Source organism: Caloenas nicobarica, chromosome 7 (genome assembly GCF_036013445.1).
Source record: "Caloenas nicobarica isolate bCalNic1 chromosome 7, bCalNic1.hap1, whole genome shotgun sequence".
NCBI classification, from domain to species: Eukaryota; Metazoa; Chordata; class Aves; order Columbiformes; family Columbidae; genus Caloenas; species Caloenas nicobarica.
This window is the reverse complement of record NC_088251.1, coordinates 35164318-35177989: the sequence shown is the minus strand read 5'-3', so window position 1 is coordinate 35177989 and position 13672 is coordinate 35164318. Positions and strand designations below refer to the sequence as shown.

The 13672-nt window shown below is 58.5% G+C and overlaps 1 protein-coding gene across 1 annotated transcript; it reads right to left on the bottom strand.

The window, feature by feature from the left end:
• Nucleotides 1–7860: 7860 nt before the first annotated feature.
• On the bottom strand, nt 7861–8403 carry NEUROG3 (neurogenin 3). The gene has a single exon (XM_065639401.1). The coding sequence runs from the start codon at nt 8401–8403 to the stop codon at nt 7861–7863; it is 543 nt and encodes a 180-aa protein (XP_065495473.1).
• Nucleotides 8404–13672: the final 5269 nt, after the last annotated feature.

The window sequence follows — 13672 nt, the reverse complement described above, 5'->3', positions numbered from 1 at the left end:
ATAAAAGTAAGAAGAATGGATGTTTACTCACAGGAAAGCAAAGAACGGAAAAAGTTATCAACGCCATTGTTCGCCACAAATAATTTCGCCTTCTCTAGTCTTATGGTGTATTCAAAAAACCACTGTTTTTTCTTATTTAACATCACATACTGGGGACTACGTAGCACCAACGTAGCTGGGCTCGCTACCGGCCAGCCCCAAGGGTTCTGCTGGGACCCACCCCACAGCAAAGCCCATTTCCCATCACTTCCACATGACTTTCTGGCTGCCGGTGCCTTCTGGCCGAGAAGACCTGACCCGAGTCCCACTTTGAGAGCAGAGCTGCCCCTCTGTGGCTGCATTCACGGAGCTGTCAGCTCTTTAATTGCCTGTTATGAAACACCCGGACACTCTGCTTCCCCTCACAGCCCTCCACGACCCATGGCTCCCTGGAAAACACAGCGTGCCAGAAGCCCGGCATCCTGGCCCGTGTCTGGCCAAGGCCAAGGGCGCGGGATCCCAGCACCACCTCCTGGCAATGCACCGCTGTGCATGGCCCACACACCGGCCAAAAATCCTCCAGCAAACCATGGGGACCACCTGGAGAGAGAAACCAGGGGCTGCATGGACCCCAGCCTTTCTCGTGTCTGTCCAAGCCTGGGGGTTCTCTGCTTTCTGCAGCATCACGGCCGGCTCCGAGGTGGCTGCGGGTGCAGGACCCCCAGTTGCATCCCCCGGCAAGCAGCAGCTGCCTGCTGCGGGGTGAATAGCAGCGCAGCTCGCCCGAGAGGCGACCGAATTTAATTTGAGATGAATGGGCACCTCCCTGCTGCCCATGACATTTTCATTGCAGGCTAACAAGGGGAGAAAAATCCAATTAGGTGACAAAGGAGGCCCCTAATCAGCCGTGCAGCTTGGCGCGGGGCAGCCAGGACAGCACAGCATCCCACGAGAGACCAGGGACAGACCATGGGAAAAAGGGAAAAAACCTCCCAGAGAGTCCTCTTGTGATATTGCAAAGGCTAAACTGCAGGATGGCAAGGCTGCTGAAGTGCACCAAAAGATGTATTTTTTAAAGACAGTTGCTATGTGCACCCCAGGGTCCCATCCTTAAGTCTCTTAGGTCACTGAGAAAAAGTGGCCCAAAGAAGGCCAGGCAGGGCAGGGGCATCTCCCAGGTACAGAGTCCGAGGGCAGCAGGGGAAATAACCTGCCACTGGGAGCTTGCTGCTCCTGAAAGAAAATACTAATAAAATTTGGCAGCCTCCTTCCAATATTCGATGAAACTCAGTTCCAGGAAAAGGTAAGGATGAACTACATCGGGGCTTATTACCAGAGGAGTTTTTTCAAACAAACAAACAAAAAAATTCAGCTAAACCTGGATTGCAGTTTTTCCAGTGACAGGTGTCCTTTCGCTGTTTCAATGTGTGCAGCCGGTGGTACAATTTATCTCCAAGCTCTGGAGCCTAAAACAGGGCATATATTGATGGTGGGACCCCCGCACATGAGAAAACCCCTCCTGCCCAAACCTGGGGACATTAGGGTATCGCAGAATGCGTTAAGGGCACAGCAGCGCACTGGGAAAGGCGAGGTGAGGGGGCACACACATAAATAACAGCTGAGTTTTAAAGGAAGGGTGATAAATGGGAACGCCGCCCTCCCTTGGGAATTATTAACCGCAGGGGGAGGTTGAAACCTTGGCTTTGCCCTGGGAACCAGGCTGTGCGGTGAAAGCTGATGTGCGGGAGCGGGCAGGGGGAGCAGATGGCTGGGGGAGACCGGGGTCCGGCCGGGAGCAGCGGGTCACCGTCAGCAAAGCGCAGGGGGCTGCGTGAGGTAGGGCAGCTGCACCTCCCATGGGACACAGCTGGGCTGCACAAGGGGAAGGACCCCCTGTGTCCTCTCCTCTCTGTAGCCCCTCAGGTGGTTCCAGCCACAGCACCAGGTGGCCACCGCGGAGTATTGACCCAGCGCTATCTCAGCTCCCACCTTATCAGGGCAAGAGCCAGCTCCGGGCACCAGCACCTGCCCCATTAATCTTCCCCATGTCCCACGGGTGCAAGGTCTCGGTGGCTGAAACAACCTGCCCAGGCAGGGAGCGGGAGGGCTTGGGCCACTGGTGCCCAGGGTCTAGGGATGATGGATTGGTACCTGGGAGGTGACAGGGAGATGTTTTTTCTTTTTTCCCTTTAGCTCCTGCCAGTGCCCCTGCCCTGGGGTGTGGGCAGGCAGGTGCTTTTATACCTGGGTATATTGGTGGCAACTTTTCCACTGAAATTTGGGTACTGGAGACTTGGGGATGTGGTGCCCTGAGGAAGAAAGGGAATGAGCTCCACTTCCATACACTGGGTGGGAAGGGAGGAGGGAGATAATTTCCCTGCAATATGCTATCTGAAATAATGAGCTGAGCCTGAGCGAGGAGCCCATGCTTCACCCACATCCTTCAGGGAGAAGCAGATGTGATTCCTCACACCAGGGCCCGCTCCAGGCAGAGCTGCATAAAGTACAGGCAAAAGTCATGTCTGAGGCCCCCCAAAAGTGAGGTAAAACCTCACAGCTCCAGCTGAAACAAAAGCAAAAGGCTTCACAGCTTCTTCATGGCTGCAGCTGCATGACTCCAGGCTGCAGGAGTTAAACGCGATCAGAAATGTCCATGGGGACCATTAAACGAAACCTGTGCATGTCCCTCAGGGAGGGAAGCCCCATGCTTTGACCAGTCCCAGTGGTGATGGTGGGGGGCTGAGGTGGTCCCAAATGCATCACCCCCAGGATCCAGGAAGGGCGAGCATCACTGAATAGTCTCAGCTGGGAAGAGTCCAACTTTGAATCCCCAGCCAGGAGTTGGATTCATAAGCAGACAGGACCTGCTCAGACGTTAGTTAGCACGGTCTAGCCCAGTTCCAGATACAAATACTCATTAATTTGTCCTTTTCTTCTGCATTATGAAGCCCACAGCTCCAAAAGGGAGATGTGTACTGGCTTGGTCTCATTAGAAAGCAGAGCTGCTGCATCAGACACATGCTGCAAAAACCTCTGAGTGGAGGGGACCAAGCACCAAAGAGACACCGCGGGGAGAGAGGCCACGCTGGTGGCTGCTTCTCAGGGAGCTCAGGGCTTGGCTGATGCTTTTGCCCTCTCCTTCCAAGGCCCTGAAACCCTCAGGTTACATTCCCTTTGACACAGAAAGGCCCAACTCTTTTGGTGAGGGTGCCACGTGAACCCAAAGCAGGGCTCAATGGTGGATTTGGGGCACTGGCACCTGGCACTGTCCCCTCTCCCGCCCTCCCCATCTGGGTTGTGCATACGAGATGGAGTTTCCCGCTTCCTTACACAAACTTGGGATCTCCTTTCAGCTATTCCTTTTTTTGTATTGATTTTTAAAAGAGGGCACTGCAGCTTTAAAGAGCTTCCCAGACTTGCCTTTGTGACCAGAGGAGAGGGTGGGGTGGTGGCGGAGGTGGGGACCCAGAAGAATGAAATAAAGAGGAGTACAACAAAAAGAAGTTAAAAGTGTGAGTGACAAGTTTTCGGCAACAGGCTTCAGCCCCTGTGGGGTCGTTTGGACGAAGAATGGCAACAAATGAACAAATGAGCTGGATTTTCATGCTTGGTGGACAGTGAATGAATAAGCATCTTTTAAAACCCTATCAGGAACTCTTTGGATTGTCATTATAGCTGGGAGGGGGGGCGGAAAGGCAGACTTTTGAGGGCTGACCATGTGAAAGAATCCCAATTCTTTGCCTTTTCTCTGCCGGCGAGCGCGGCTACACCAAAACGTGCAGGCAGTGCGGGAGGACGGGTGCGCAGCAGCAGGAGCATCCAAGCATCCTGCCATGGTCTGGCACAGGAGCAGCTCTGGGGGGCACCAGGGCACCCCAATGCACATTGAAAGAGGCAAGAGGGTCTGCTCTGCTTGCAGGATTCCCAGCAGCACGGAGGGGACCGGCAGTGGTTTGCAGCTCCGGCTGCCTCCTCTGCCAGGAAACCTGACTGCAATGTCAGAGGCAGACAATGTGAGAGGGCAAGAGGCGACTCACTTAAAGCTGTATCTAGAGTGCAGAATGGAGGCCTGAGGTCAAAGGAATTGCCCTGGGATTATGGGAATCACCTTCATTTTCTTGCCAGCCTTCAGACACGAGGGAGCCCGCTAGGATCAAGGAGGAGGGGGACGAGCCTGTCACTGAGGAAAGAACCCCAGTGTTTCCCCTTCTCTGGCTCTGGCAATGAGCCTGGCCTCTCTGAGCCCTGCAAATAATTTACAGGCTCTGTGTTCAGCTTTTTGTTATCCTCAGTTCCCGATTTTAACCTTGAGCAGAGCAGAGCATTGGTGAGGCAGTTGCAGGAGGCTCTGCTTTGGAGGCATCACCAGAGTTTGCCGAATGTCCTCGCAGCCAGAGTTCAGCAGTAAAATGCAGCTATCAAGGAGAGGGAAGGCTCAGGAGGAGACATCCTATTTCTGTAATAGAGTATACGACATATTAAAAAAACCTTCATGTCTAAACAGAAAGAGAACTAAAACTCAATGTTTGGAGCTTGAAAACTTTAACTCGTAGCAAGGGGCTCTCCCCTGGCTACAAAAGTAAAAGTCAAGTCTGCTTTGCATGGGATTTCAGTGACCAAACCTGGCAGCTAAGTTTGTTTTCAACCCATCGCCTACAAGTATGCAAGGGCACAAGCCTGCATCTCTGAAACGGTCATGGTCCCAGCAGCCACCTGTTTCTTCCACATCAAAAAGTCCGGAGGCCATTACAGCAGCCGTGGTTGTAAAGGCCGGGCACTGACGCTGGGACAGCCCCGTCAAGAGAAATGAGACCATCATGCACTAAACATAGAGAAAAGATAAATGGAAAAAGAGTCTTTCAGTCTTCATTATCAAGTTTCCATGGGTTTGCCAAAACCATAGCAACCAGTTCAAGCAATGATTAACCTAATAATGTGGAGGCAAAGAAAAAAAAAAAAAAAGCATTCAAGCCCCTAAAGAAGTCACTAGTTCTCCAGAGGTAGTAAATCCACCCGCCTCCCCCCCAGCCCCCCAACATATAGCCCCACGGCTGGAAGACCAGAAGCATCCTAAGCCTCCAGAGAAAAGAATCTGCAATGCAGTAAAACCCACCAAAGCCACCACTTTCTGAAAATACAGCTGTATAGATATCTTTGTGGACTTTTATAATACTTGCTCTTCACAGGGCTCTCAGGCTCTCCTTACCCCTTTTCTTGCCCATATAGACCTTGAGTTCCCTTTTGCAGTGTTTTTGCAAAAATGCAACTTTTGCAGACCAAGTGAGTGTGTTGTTATCCTCCTCAGTCCCGCGGCACACACAGACAGCTAGGGAAAGGTGATACCTCCCATAGGGAGATATCAGAGTGGAGCTGGACTAGTAGGGAAAACATTAAATGATTTTATTATCCAAATAATCACCATGTTTCGCCTGTGGCCACACACAGAGGCCTTGGAGCACTTTGCAGACTGTTAGAGTATGAAAACAATACACAATTCAGCCAGAAAGGGGGGAAGGGGGAGGAATACTATTAGGTCTTTCATTCTGCCTATCTGATCTACGACACAGATAGATCACGTTCAGGACTATAACACTACACACAGAGATAGGCACACACGGGCTTTTCCTAGTCCTCAGCTTTGCCCCATGGTCTGTGTTTCTCCAGCAATGTGGGTATTGCTTCTCAAAGCAATGAAGTAGGGGGGCTCTGCATGGATGAACAGGTCCCAGGAGGCAGTAGGAAGAGCAGGTCTCCAAAAAAGCTCAAGCAGAAAGGGAGTCCTTCTCGCCTTGCTTGTAAGTGCTGGCACCACGGTGCCCTCTCTCCCTTTTCCCTGGTGCACAGGGCACCTGTGGCTCCTCTCCATGGGACGGTTCATTGACCGAGGCTGGATCAAGTGCACGAGAACAAATCGCTGCTTCTCCAAACTCCCCCAAGCCTCGTGTGTTTTCTGAACTGCAAAGTGCCTGGATAGTGCCTGGTTAGCACCAAGGCCAAGCTGGCCTCTCGCTTTGACGCAGGTCTGGGTGATGTTGCCCACAGCCCACCTGAATCGCAGTGCTCCACAGCTAGCCTGCACCTGAGCTGCGTCCAGCAAGACTGAGAAGAGACGCATTGGGCAGGGGTCCGCACCAGGAGGGGTTCGCCACAACCCCGTGCCCGGGGGAGGAGGTTCTTTTCCACACAACCCGAAGGCTGAGCCCCGGGAGGGGGGAAGGTTGGGGCGGGGGGAGCACCGCGCCGCGCACCCAGCCCGTCCCGGGCCCGGCGGCCGCCTTCAGCACCATGGCCAGAGGCCGCGGCGCCGGTGCGGGACGGGGCGCAGGGGACGCTCCGCGCACCGCGCACCACTCCGCGCACCGCCAGCCCCCGAGCCCTCCCCGCGCCGGTGTGTCTCCCCCACCCCAGCCCGTTCCACGGCACCCAGGGAGCGGGAGCAGCGCGGAGGCGGGGGGGATGGAGGGGGATGCCCCGCTCCCCGCCGGCGGGGCGGGAGGGAGCGGCGGGACAAGGCCTCCAGGATCCCGCAACCGGTCAGGTTTCACTCTTGCCTCTTTTGCTGCGGTGCGGGAAGGGAGTGTTGGGGGGGGGGGAGGATGCGTGTGCGTGCGTCTTTGTTTCCAGTAACCAAATTTCTTTTGTTCTACAAATTGCCTCAATAGCGTCTCTTTGCCGCGGGCAAACGGGCTCAGCTGAGAACAATTAGCATCACAATGGGCTTTTGGCCTCACGGCCCGCTTTGTCTAGCGACTGCCGCCCCGCCGGGGCAGCGCGGAGAGGGGAGGTGGCCCGGCCGTAAATCTACCAGCTACAAATTGAGTCACTGGCAGGAGAGGGCCGGGAAAGGCTGTCGGGATTCATGCAGCTTCTCTTGTCGCCGTGGCGTGGGAGGTGTTGCTTTTCCCACCTCCTGCGGTTTTAACAGGCCTGATGCCCTCCGCTCCAGCCCCCTTCTCAGGGCTGCAGGTTCCGACTGCGCCCGCTGCCCACCGAACTCCGCACCTCCTCCGGCTAAACCCTCCCCTGGGGAAGATGGGGTCGATCCAGGGCGATGCGGCCCCGGGGACCCACACCGCCCTGCGAGCTGGAGTGCTGTGCCCCGGGGACATCCCCAAAATAGCCCCAGGGCCGAGCCCGGCGCTGAAAATCCGCTTGCGTGGGGAGGGCTGCAGCCTAGCGCACCTTACCCGGGACGCGGCGGGCGGAGCGGGACAGTTGCCCGGTGGTACGGGATATCAGACGGGCCGTGCGGGAAAGCGCGTCCGCAAAGAGAGGCCGGTTTTAAATGCACGCGTGGGCCCCGACGGACACACGCCTGAGCGTGCACAGGCGCAGGACGCCGCTGCGCCGCTCTCCATCGCCACTCCTTCCCACGCAAGGGAGTGCCCCTGCACCGGGCAGAGCGCCCCGGCACCGGCCACACTGCCCGAGACCCCGTGCAAGTCCCCGCAGGGCCGGCGCTGCCCTCCCTGGCGCGGGCTAAGCGCGAATTTGAAATCCTCCCCGGTGGAAAAAACACGGCGTCGCACAGGTCTGACCGCGACACACTTTATTCTCTTCTTCAAAAACCGCGGCTCTCCTCCCCGGTACAGACAGACGGACCACCGCTGCCAAAAATACTCTTATATACAAAATATATATTTGTTACGAAATATAATCAATAAATAGCGATAGTGACAAATTAATATAATTTACCGTTTCCAAGTACAAAACCGTGATTTGCTTTTCTCCGCCCGCTCCCGCTGCGCTTCAGCCAAGCGGGATGGGGCGGGGGGCAGCAGGGCGCACACCGCCCCCCGGCGCGCAGCGCGGGGAGCCCCCCCTCCGCTCCACTGGCTATTTGAAGGCCAAAAAGGAGTGGAAAGCTGCCGGGCGACGGGCTCAGAGGAAGGCGGGGAAGGCGGCGGGGCCGCGGCGCAGGGTGGCAGGCGGTGGGGCGGCGGGGCAGGGCGAGTCCCAGGACCCGGGGGTTGCGGCGGCGACGGGGGGCGGCGGCGGGGGGGGCTCGGGCAGGCCCTGCTCGGCCAGGCGGAGACTCTGGGTGAGCGCCCAGATGTAGTTGTGGGCGAAGCGGAGCGTCTCGATCTTGGTGAGCTTGGCGTCGTCGGGGAAGGTGGGCAGGACGCTACGGAGCGCGTCCAGGGCGGAGTTGAGGTGGTGCATGCGGTTCCTCTCTCGGTCGTTGGCCTTCATGCGCCGGCTCCTCTTCTGCTTGCTGAGCAGCCCCTCACCCCGCGCCTTGCCGCGGCCCCGCCGCGCCTTCCCCTTCCTGCGGGCCGCCGCTTCCCGCGGGGCCAAGGCGCTGCGGGCCGGCGAGTCGCCGCGGCTGCCCGCGGAGCCGCCGCCGGTCGCGGAAGGGGCGTCCTCGGCGCCGCCGAAATAGGGCTGCCCTTCGCCCGGCGAGCGGTCGCTCTGTGGGGCCATCCTGCAAAGCCAAGCCACCGTTAGCCAGCAAAGAGCGGCGGTGCGGCCGGCCCAGAGGAGCCCTTTCCCACGCAGCTGTACCTGCCGAGCCTGTGCGAGGCTGCAGGGCGAGAGAGTGGCTCTCGCTCCGCGCCCCTCGCCGCTCCCCTCTCCCCGCTTTCCCTCGAGTGTGGGCAGAAAAGGTTGCGCGGCCGGCACACGACTGCAGTTAAGCCCCTATATATATAGGGCCGGTAGACAATGGGGATTTCCCGGTCGGGCGGCGTGTGCGTCCCCCCGCCCGCACCCACCCCTTGGCACGCTTTTATCTTATCAGCCCGGCGGGAGCGTGCCGGGCTCAGCACCGCCCGCCGCCCCGGCCCCGCCACGCGAGACCCCGCCGGCTCCCACGCCGCCCCGGGAGCCCCCGCCCACCCCCTCTCTCCCAGGCCCGGCCCTCGCTCGCCTTCCACCGGGACGGGACCCTCGGGCCGAGCCCCAGACCCCGAGCGGGAGGGTCCGTGCGTCGGCCGGGGCCGCCGCGCACGCCGGGGCTCCGCGGGTGGCTGCGGTGGGGGATCGGACGTGCGGATTCGGCCCTGGGGCCCGGTGGTGACAGGAGGGTCTTGGGACCCGGCTGCGCAAAGCGGGGCAGCGCCGGGCACCGCACCCCAGGGTGCGTGGGGACGCACCGCCGGGCCAGGCGGGGTCCCCCCGGCGCCGGCCCTGGGGATTCCTCCAGGGCGACTCAGGCTCCGTTCCCCTCGGCTGAGCCACATCCACCCCACTCCTCCCGCCGCCTCGGCGCGGTGGGGCGCTCCCGGGACCCCCCTACCGTCCCCGGAGGGAACCGAGGGGACCCCGCCGCCTCCCACGACCCCTCTCATCGCCCCTGCAGCGCCAGGGACAGCCCCGCGCTCCCCTGGCACCGACCGGCGGAGCTGCGGGCACGGTCCCGCGGGCGGTGAGCACCGGCACAGGAGCGGGGGACGCCGCTCTCCTGCCCCTCCGCGCCGTGTCTTTGCGCCCCCCGGGAAAACAAGGGCTGGGTCCCACGGGGGAAGGCCTCCCCATGCAGCCCTCGGCCACCCCCGCCCCGCCGGCCCGGCGCTTGGCCGGGGAAGAACTTCTCCTCCGCCTGGGCTCGGTGCGCAAAACGTGCCGGAGACTTTTGCGCACCGGCTGCGGCGGGCGTCGGAGACCGGCCCGGGTCCGGGACACGTTTCCCCGGCGGAGGACGAAAGGCCGCGGGCGGCGGGGCCAGACTCCCCCTGCACGGACCGGCGTCCCCGGGGGCCCGGGCAACGCTGTCAGGAGGGCGCAGCCCCGGCGAGGCTGGAGCCCCCCACTCCTTCACCAAAGTGGCGCGGCGGATCCCGGCCGGTGATACCGGCGCCGGGAGCGGCCGGCCCGGCCCGCCCGGGCCGCGGCGGTGCGGGAGTAGCTCCCCTGGCCCGGCCCAGTCCCTAGCCCGGCGGGGCAGCCGCGGCCGATGTGGTGCGGGGCCGTGCGGGGTGGTGCGCGCTGCCTCTCCAGGAGCGCGGCGCGACGGGCGGGCAGCCCCGCTCCCCCGCGGCGGCGGCAGCGCTGGGAGGGCGGGGGAGCGGGGCCGAGGGGGGCCGGCCACCGCGGCAAGCTCGGGCGCCCCTTCTCGAGGGGCGGCTCGGAGGGCAGGGGAGGATGAATAGGAAGGGCCTGGCGGGGATTTTTTTTGTGCCTGTGCAATTGGATGACAAAAAAATCTGGCGAGCGAGTTTCCAAGCCTCAGACTGCCCACTTCAAACGTCCTTCAAACAAAAGCTGAAGAGGAAAAGAAAGCCCCACCTGGTACCGCTGTTTGCTAAAATAATAATAAATAGATTTCGTTTAATAAATAATTACAAGAGATTGTAAAGTGGAGTGCTTTGGGAAGCATTAATCATGGGGCTGGGGGCAGACATCACCTGCTGGCAAACAAGACAACTTTATTGTTAAATCACCTTCCACTGCCACTTTCCGATAACTCCCTCCCGTCGCCACAAAGCCCGGCCGGGTATGTTTACTCATAGTTAGCATAACAAGCACCATATTACCAGAAACGTGATAAAAAACTGCGGGGGCACCGCGGCGGGCTCCCGCTCGCACCTGGCCAAGCCGCCCGGCTCGGAACTGGCACCCAACGGCCCTTCCAGGAGGGGCCCTTCTGCCGTTTACATTGGCCTAGTTTATGCTGCTTTATAACAGGTTTACTGCAATCCCTATCTCCCGGCCCTATTTGTCTTATTTTATTGAAAACATATGGTAACCAGCCCAGCCCCGGCGCATCTCTCGCCTGCCAGGCGTCGGGGACGTTTTGCGAGCCGGGGCTCTGTCGCAGCCCGCCTGCCCGCCGGGAGCTGTTTGCTCGGGAGAGGGGAGGGCAGATAAGGCCAGGCCCGCTCCCGACCCCTCTCCCCAAGGGCTGGGGGGCCGCCGGTCGCTCCGCACCCTCTGCCCGCCCCGGGTCCTCCGGTGCGCGCCCGCGCCTCCTCCCCGCGGGGCAGCGGCGGTAACGGGGGCGCACGGCGGAGGCACCTGCGGCGGGACCGTTCCTTCCTTCCCCCGCTCCCCCCCGGCCGAAGCTGCTCAGGAGGTACCGTGATTTGCTGTGCCATATGTTGAGCGGCTCGGCGGAGCGCAGCCCTTTAGAGCCGGAGCAGCTGCTGCCCCGGCCCTACCTACCCGGCTCATAATACCTGGGAGCCTCAGCCCCGCGTCGCCCTTTGAGAGGGCAGCGCGGCTGGGCCGGCTCCGCGCCTCTGTTTTGTGACTTTATTGTGGCGCCCAACAGATGCACGGCTGCCCCTCCTGCCCCTCTCCCCGGTGCGAGCGCGCTGCTCGGGACACAAGGAGCACAGATGCCAGGCGCAAGGTGCACCAGATGCCCCGCTTTGTGAATTCAAACAATATTTCTCCCTTCCTCCCCCCTCCCTCCTCTTCCGACAAGAGGGAGAGGAGAAGGGCCGCAAAAAGGAAAATATATTAAAAAGAAAAAAAAAAAATAGGAAAAGAAATGAGAGTCCTGGCAAATGGCGTGGAGAGCGCAGCCCCTGGAGCCGCCCGATGGGGCGCACGGCTGGGCGCAGCGCAGGGAGCCGGCCCCGGGCCGGGAGAGCCCAGCGCCTCGGGAACACTCCTCCACCACTCCGGGGAAGGGGCAGCCAGGGCGGGCAGGGGCCGAGGGTGCCCACCGGGGCGAAAGGAGCCGCCCTGGGAAAATGTTAATCACCCGGCGAGCGCTGAGCAAGCAGCCCCGCGGGGCCAGGAACGGGCAGAGCGGCAAAGGCTGCTTGGGAAAAGGATGGCAAAGCACATTTCGCCACCCTAAATCTTCCTGCGTTTTGTGGCCGGGGTCTGGCACAAGAGAAAGAGTCCAGAGCAACTGGTAACACGCACTGAGGGCTTGGCTAGCAAAAGCTCTCCCCGGTATGTGCCAGGGCTACTGGAAAGGATGTTTCCCGCTTTGGGTGTCCCTCCCCATGGAGGCAAAGTGAACTCCGCACAAGAGAGAAGGGGCTGTGCAAGGAATGATATCTTCCTAAAGTTAGGCTAGAGTCCCCTCCTGCCATGGTGGCATAAATCCTCCCAGCTTTGAATACGGATCCCCTCTATAACCATCCACCAGCCCTCGCTCTCTCTGTGCTGTAGAAATCTACCTCAAAGGCTTGATCTGTGCCAGAGGTGGTGGGTTTTCCTCTAGCCCCACCGGTAGCTGGGCTCTGCACCTCACAAGCTCCAACTTACAAAAGCTGTGGTCAGAAGCTACTCAGGGGCAGGGACAATGCAAAAGACTCCCAGGTGAGACATGCTACCAGTGCACTAGAAGAGGAGAAGCCCTGATAGTGCACAGGGAAAGAAAGGCCAAGAGTTTCTTCTGCACTATGATAAACCACTCTTCATGCTTCTGTGCCCTTAAAACACCACCTGATAGGAGATGGCTTCATAAGGCTGCAAGAGCAGACAGCTCTTGTGATACCAAAACATATTTTGGGTCAGAATGCAACAGTCTCGAGCACAGCACAAACACGGATTATGTCCGGATAGGAGAAGGGAAAAGAAATACCATGGAAAAGAAAGGCAGAGAACAAATAACAAGTACTAAAGGGTCAGTTGGATATGGGGCTGTGATGCCTACAGGTGGGTGCTGTGAAACCTCTTACCTTAAAGTATTTACCTAATCATCTGAGTATCTTCCCAGGTAAGAAAAAATGGTCCTCACCTCTCTGGCAGTCGGTTGCCTCCCGTCATTCCCAGTTCTTCCAGGCTTGCTCTCCTCTCCACTTGTGGCAAGTGGTTCCTTGTCCCAGCTTGTTTCACCTGCCAGAAAGAGGGTTTCTCCTCTACCTTGATGGCAGCCTGGGCACACAGAATAGTTTACACATCCAGCACACTCTCTCATTCAGGTTTTCCAAGTGCTTTTAGCTTTACAAGTTTCTGGTGAGATTTCACAGAAGCTGCCACCACCACAACGTTCCCCTGATGTTTGAATGAAACACAATGGGGGCTTAACAGGTGTTCAAGCTTACGTCCATCTTTAACTTGTTAGCAGCCCCAGTGGTCTGGAATAAGCCCATACTCGTGTATCTGACTGCATGGAAATACGAAAGAATAACTGTAGTTAGACATTTACTGTCTCCACAGCTGCAATTCAACAGGAGGAAGATTTCATGTCAGGATATCTCCAGCACTTGGACTTCAGCAGCTGGCAGTGGTCATCTTCAGCTGGCAGATGAACAACACAGACTTGAGGCTTCAGCGTCCATTTGCATCAACCTTTCTTGTGCCGTCAATAAAATCATAGACTGGGGATATGCTGATCTCAGACCTGCCATCTTCCTGATCAGCACGTCTCTCCTGTGAGGGCAAAAATCTAGCTTCTGGCATTTTAATGTGTGATGAGATTATAAACAGTGTGGACTGGTCATATTGGCTTGCTCTGAAACTTCTTATCCCCCAGTTGCCCATCAAATAGACAGATGGTGCTTCCTGATCTGTGGAAATAGTCAAAGATGTGCTTTCCTCTCTGGTTGAGAGGCTCCACCAGTCAAGCTTTAGGTGTAGCATGAGGCACCACAGCTGGCTTTTGAGAAGTGAAAACGTTGCCAAAAGCCAGGAGTCTGGAAGGAAATTCCCCACCTGGCCTAGAAACAAGGGCAGACGTCCCAAGGGACTCACACACCACCAACCCCTCTCCAGATGTCCATTGAAGCCCACAACATGAGATAGAGCGAGATGTGGGTGCTTTGACCCTTCCTTTGCAGACTGACGTTGC

Coding starts and splice junctions, on each gene's coding strand:
- NEUROG3 (XM_065639401.1), bottom strand. CDS start 8,403: ATGGCCCCACAGAGCGACCGCTCGCCGGGCGAAGGGCAGCCCTATTTC.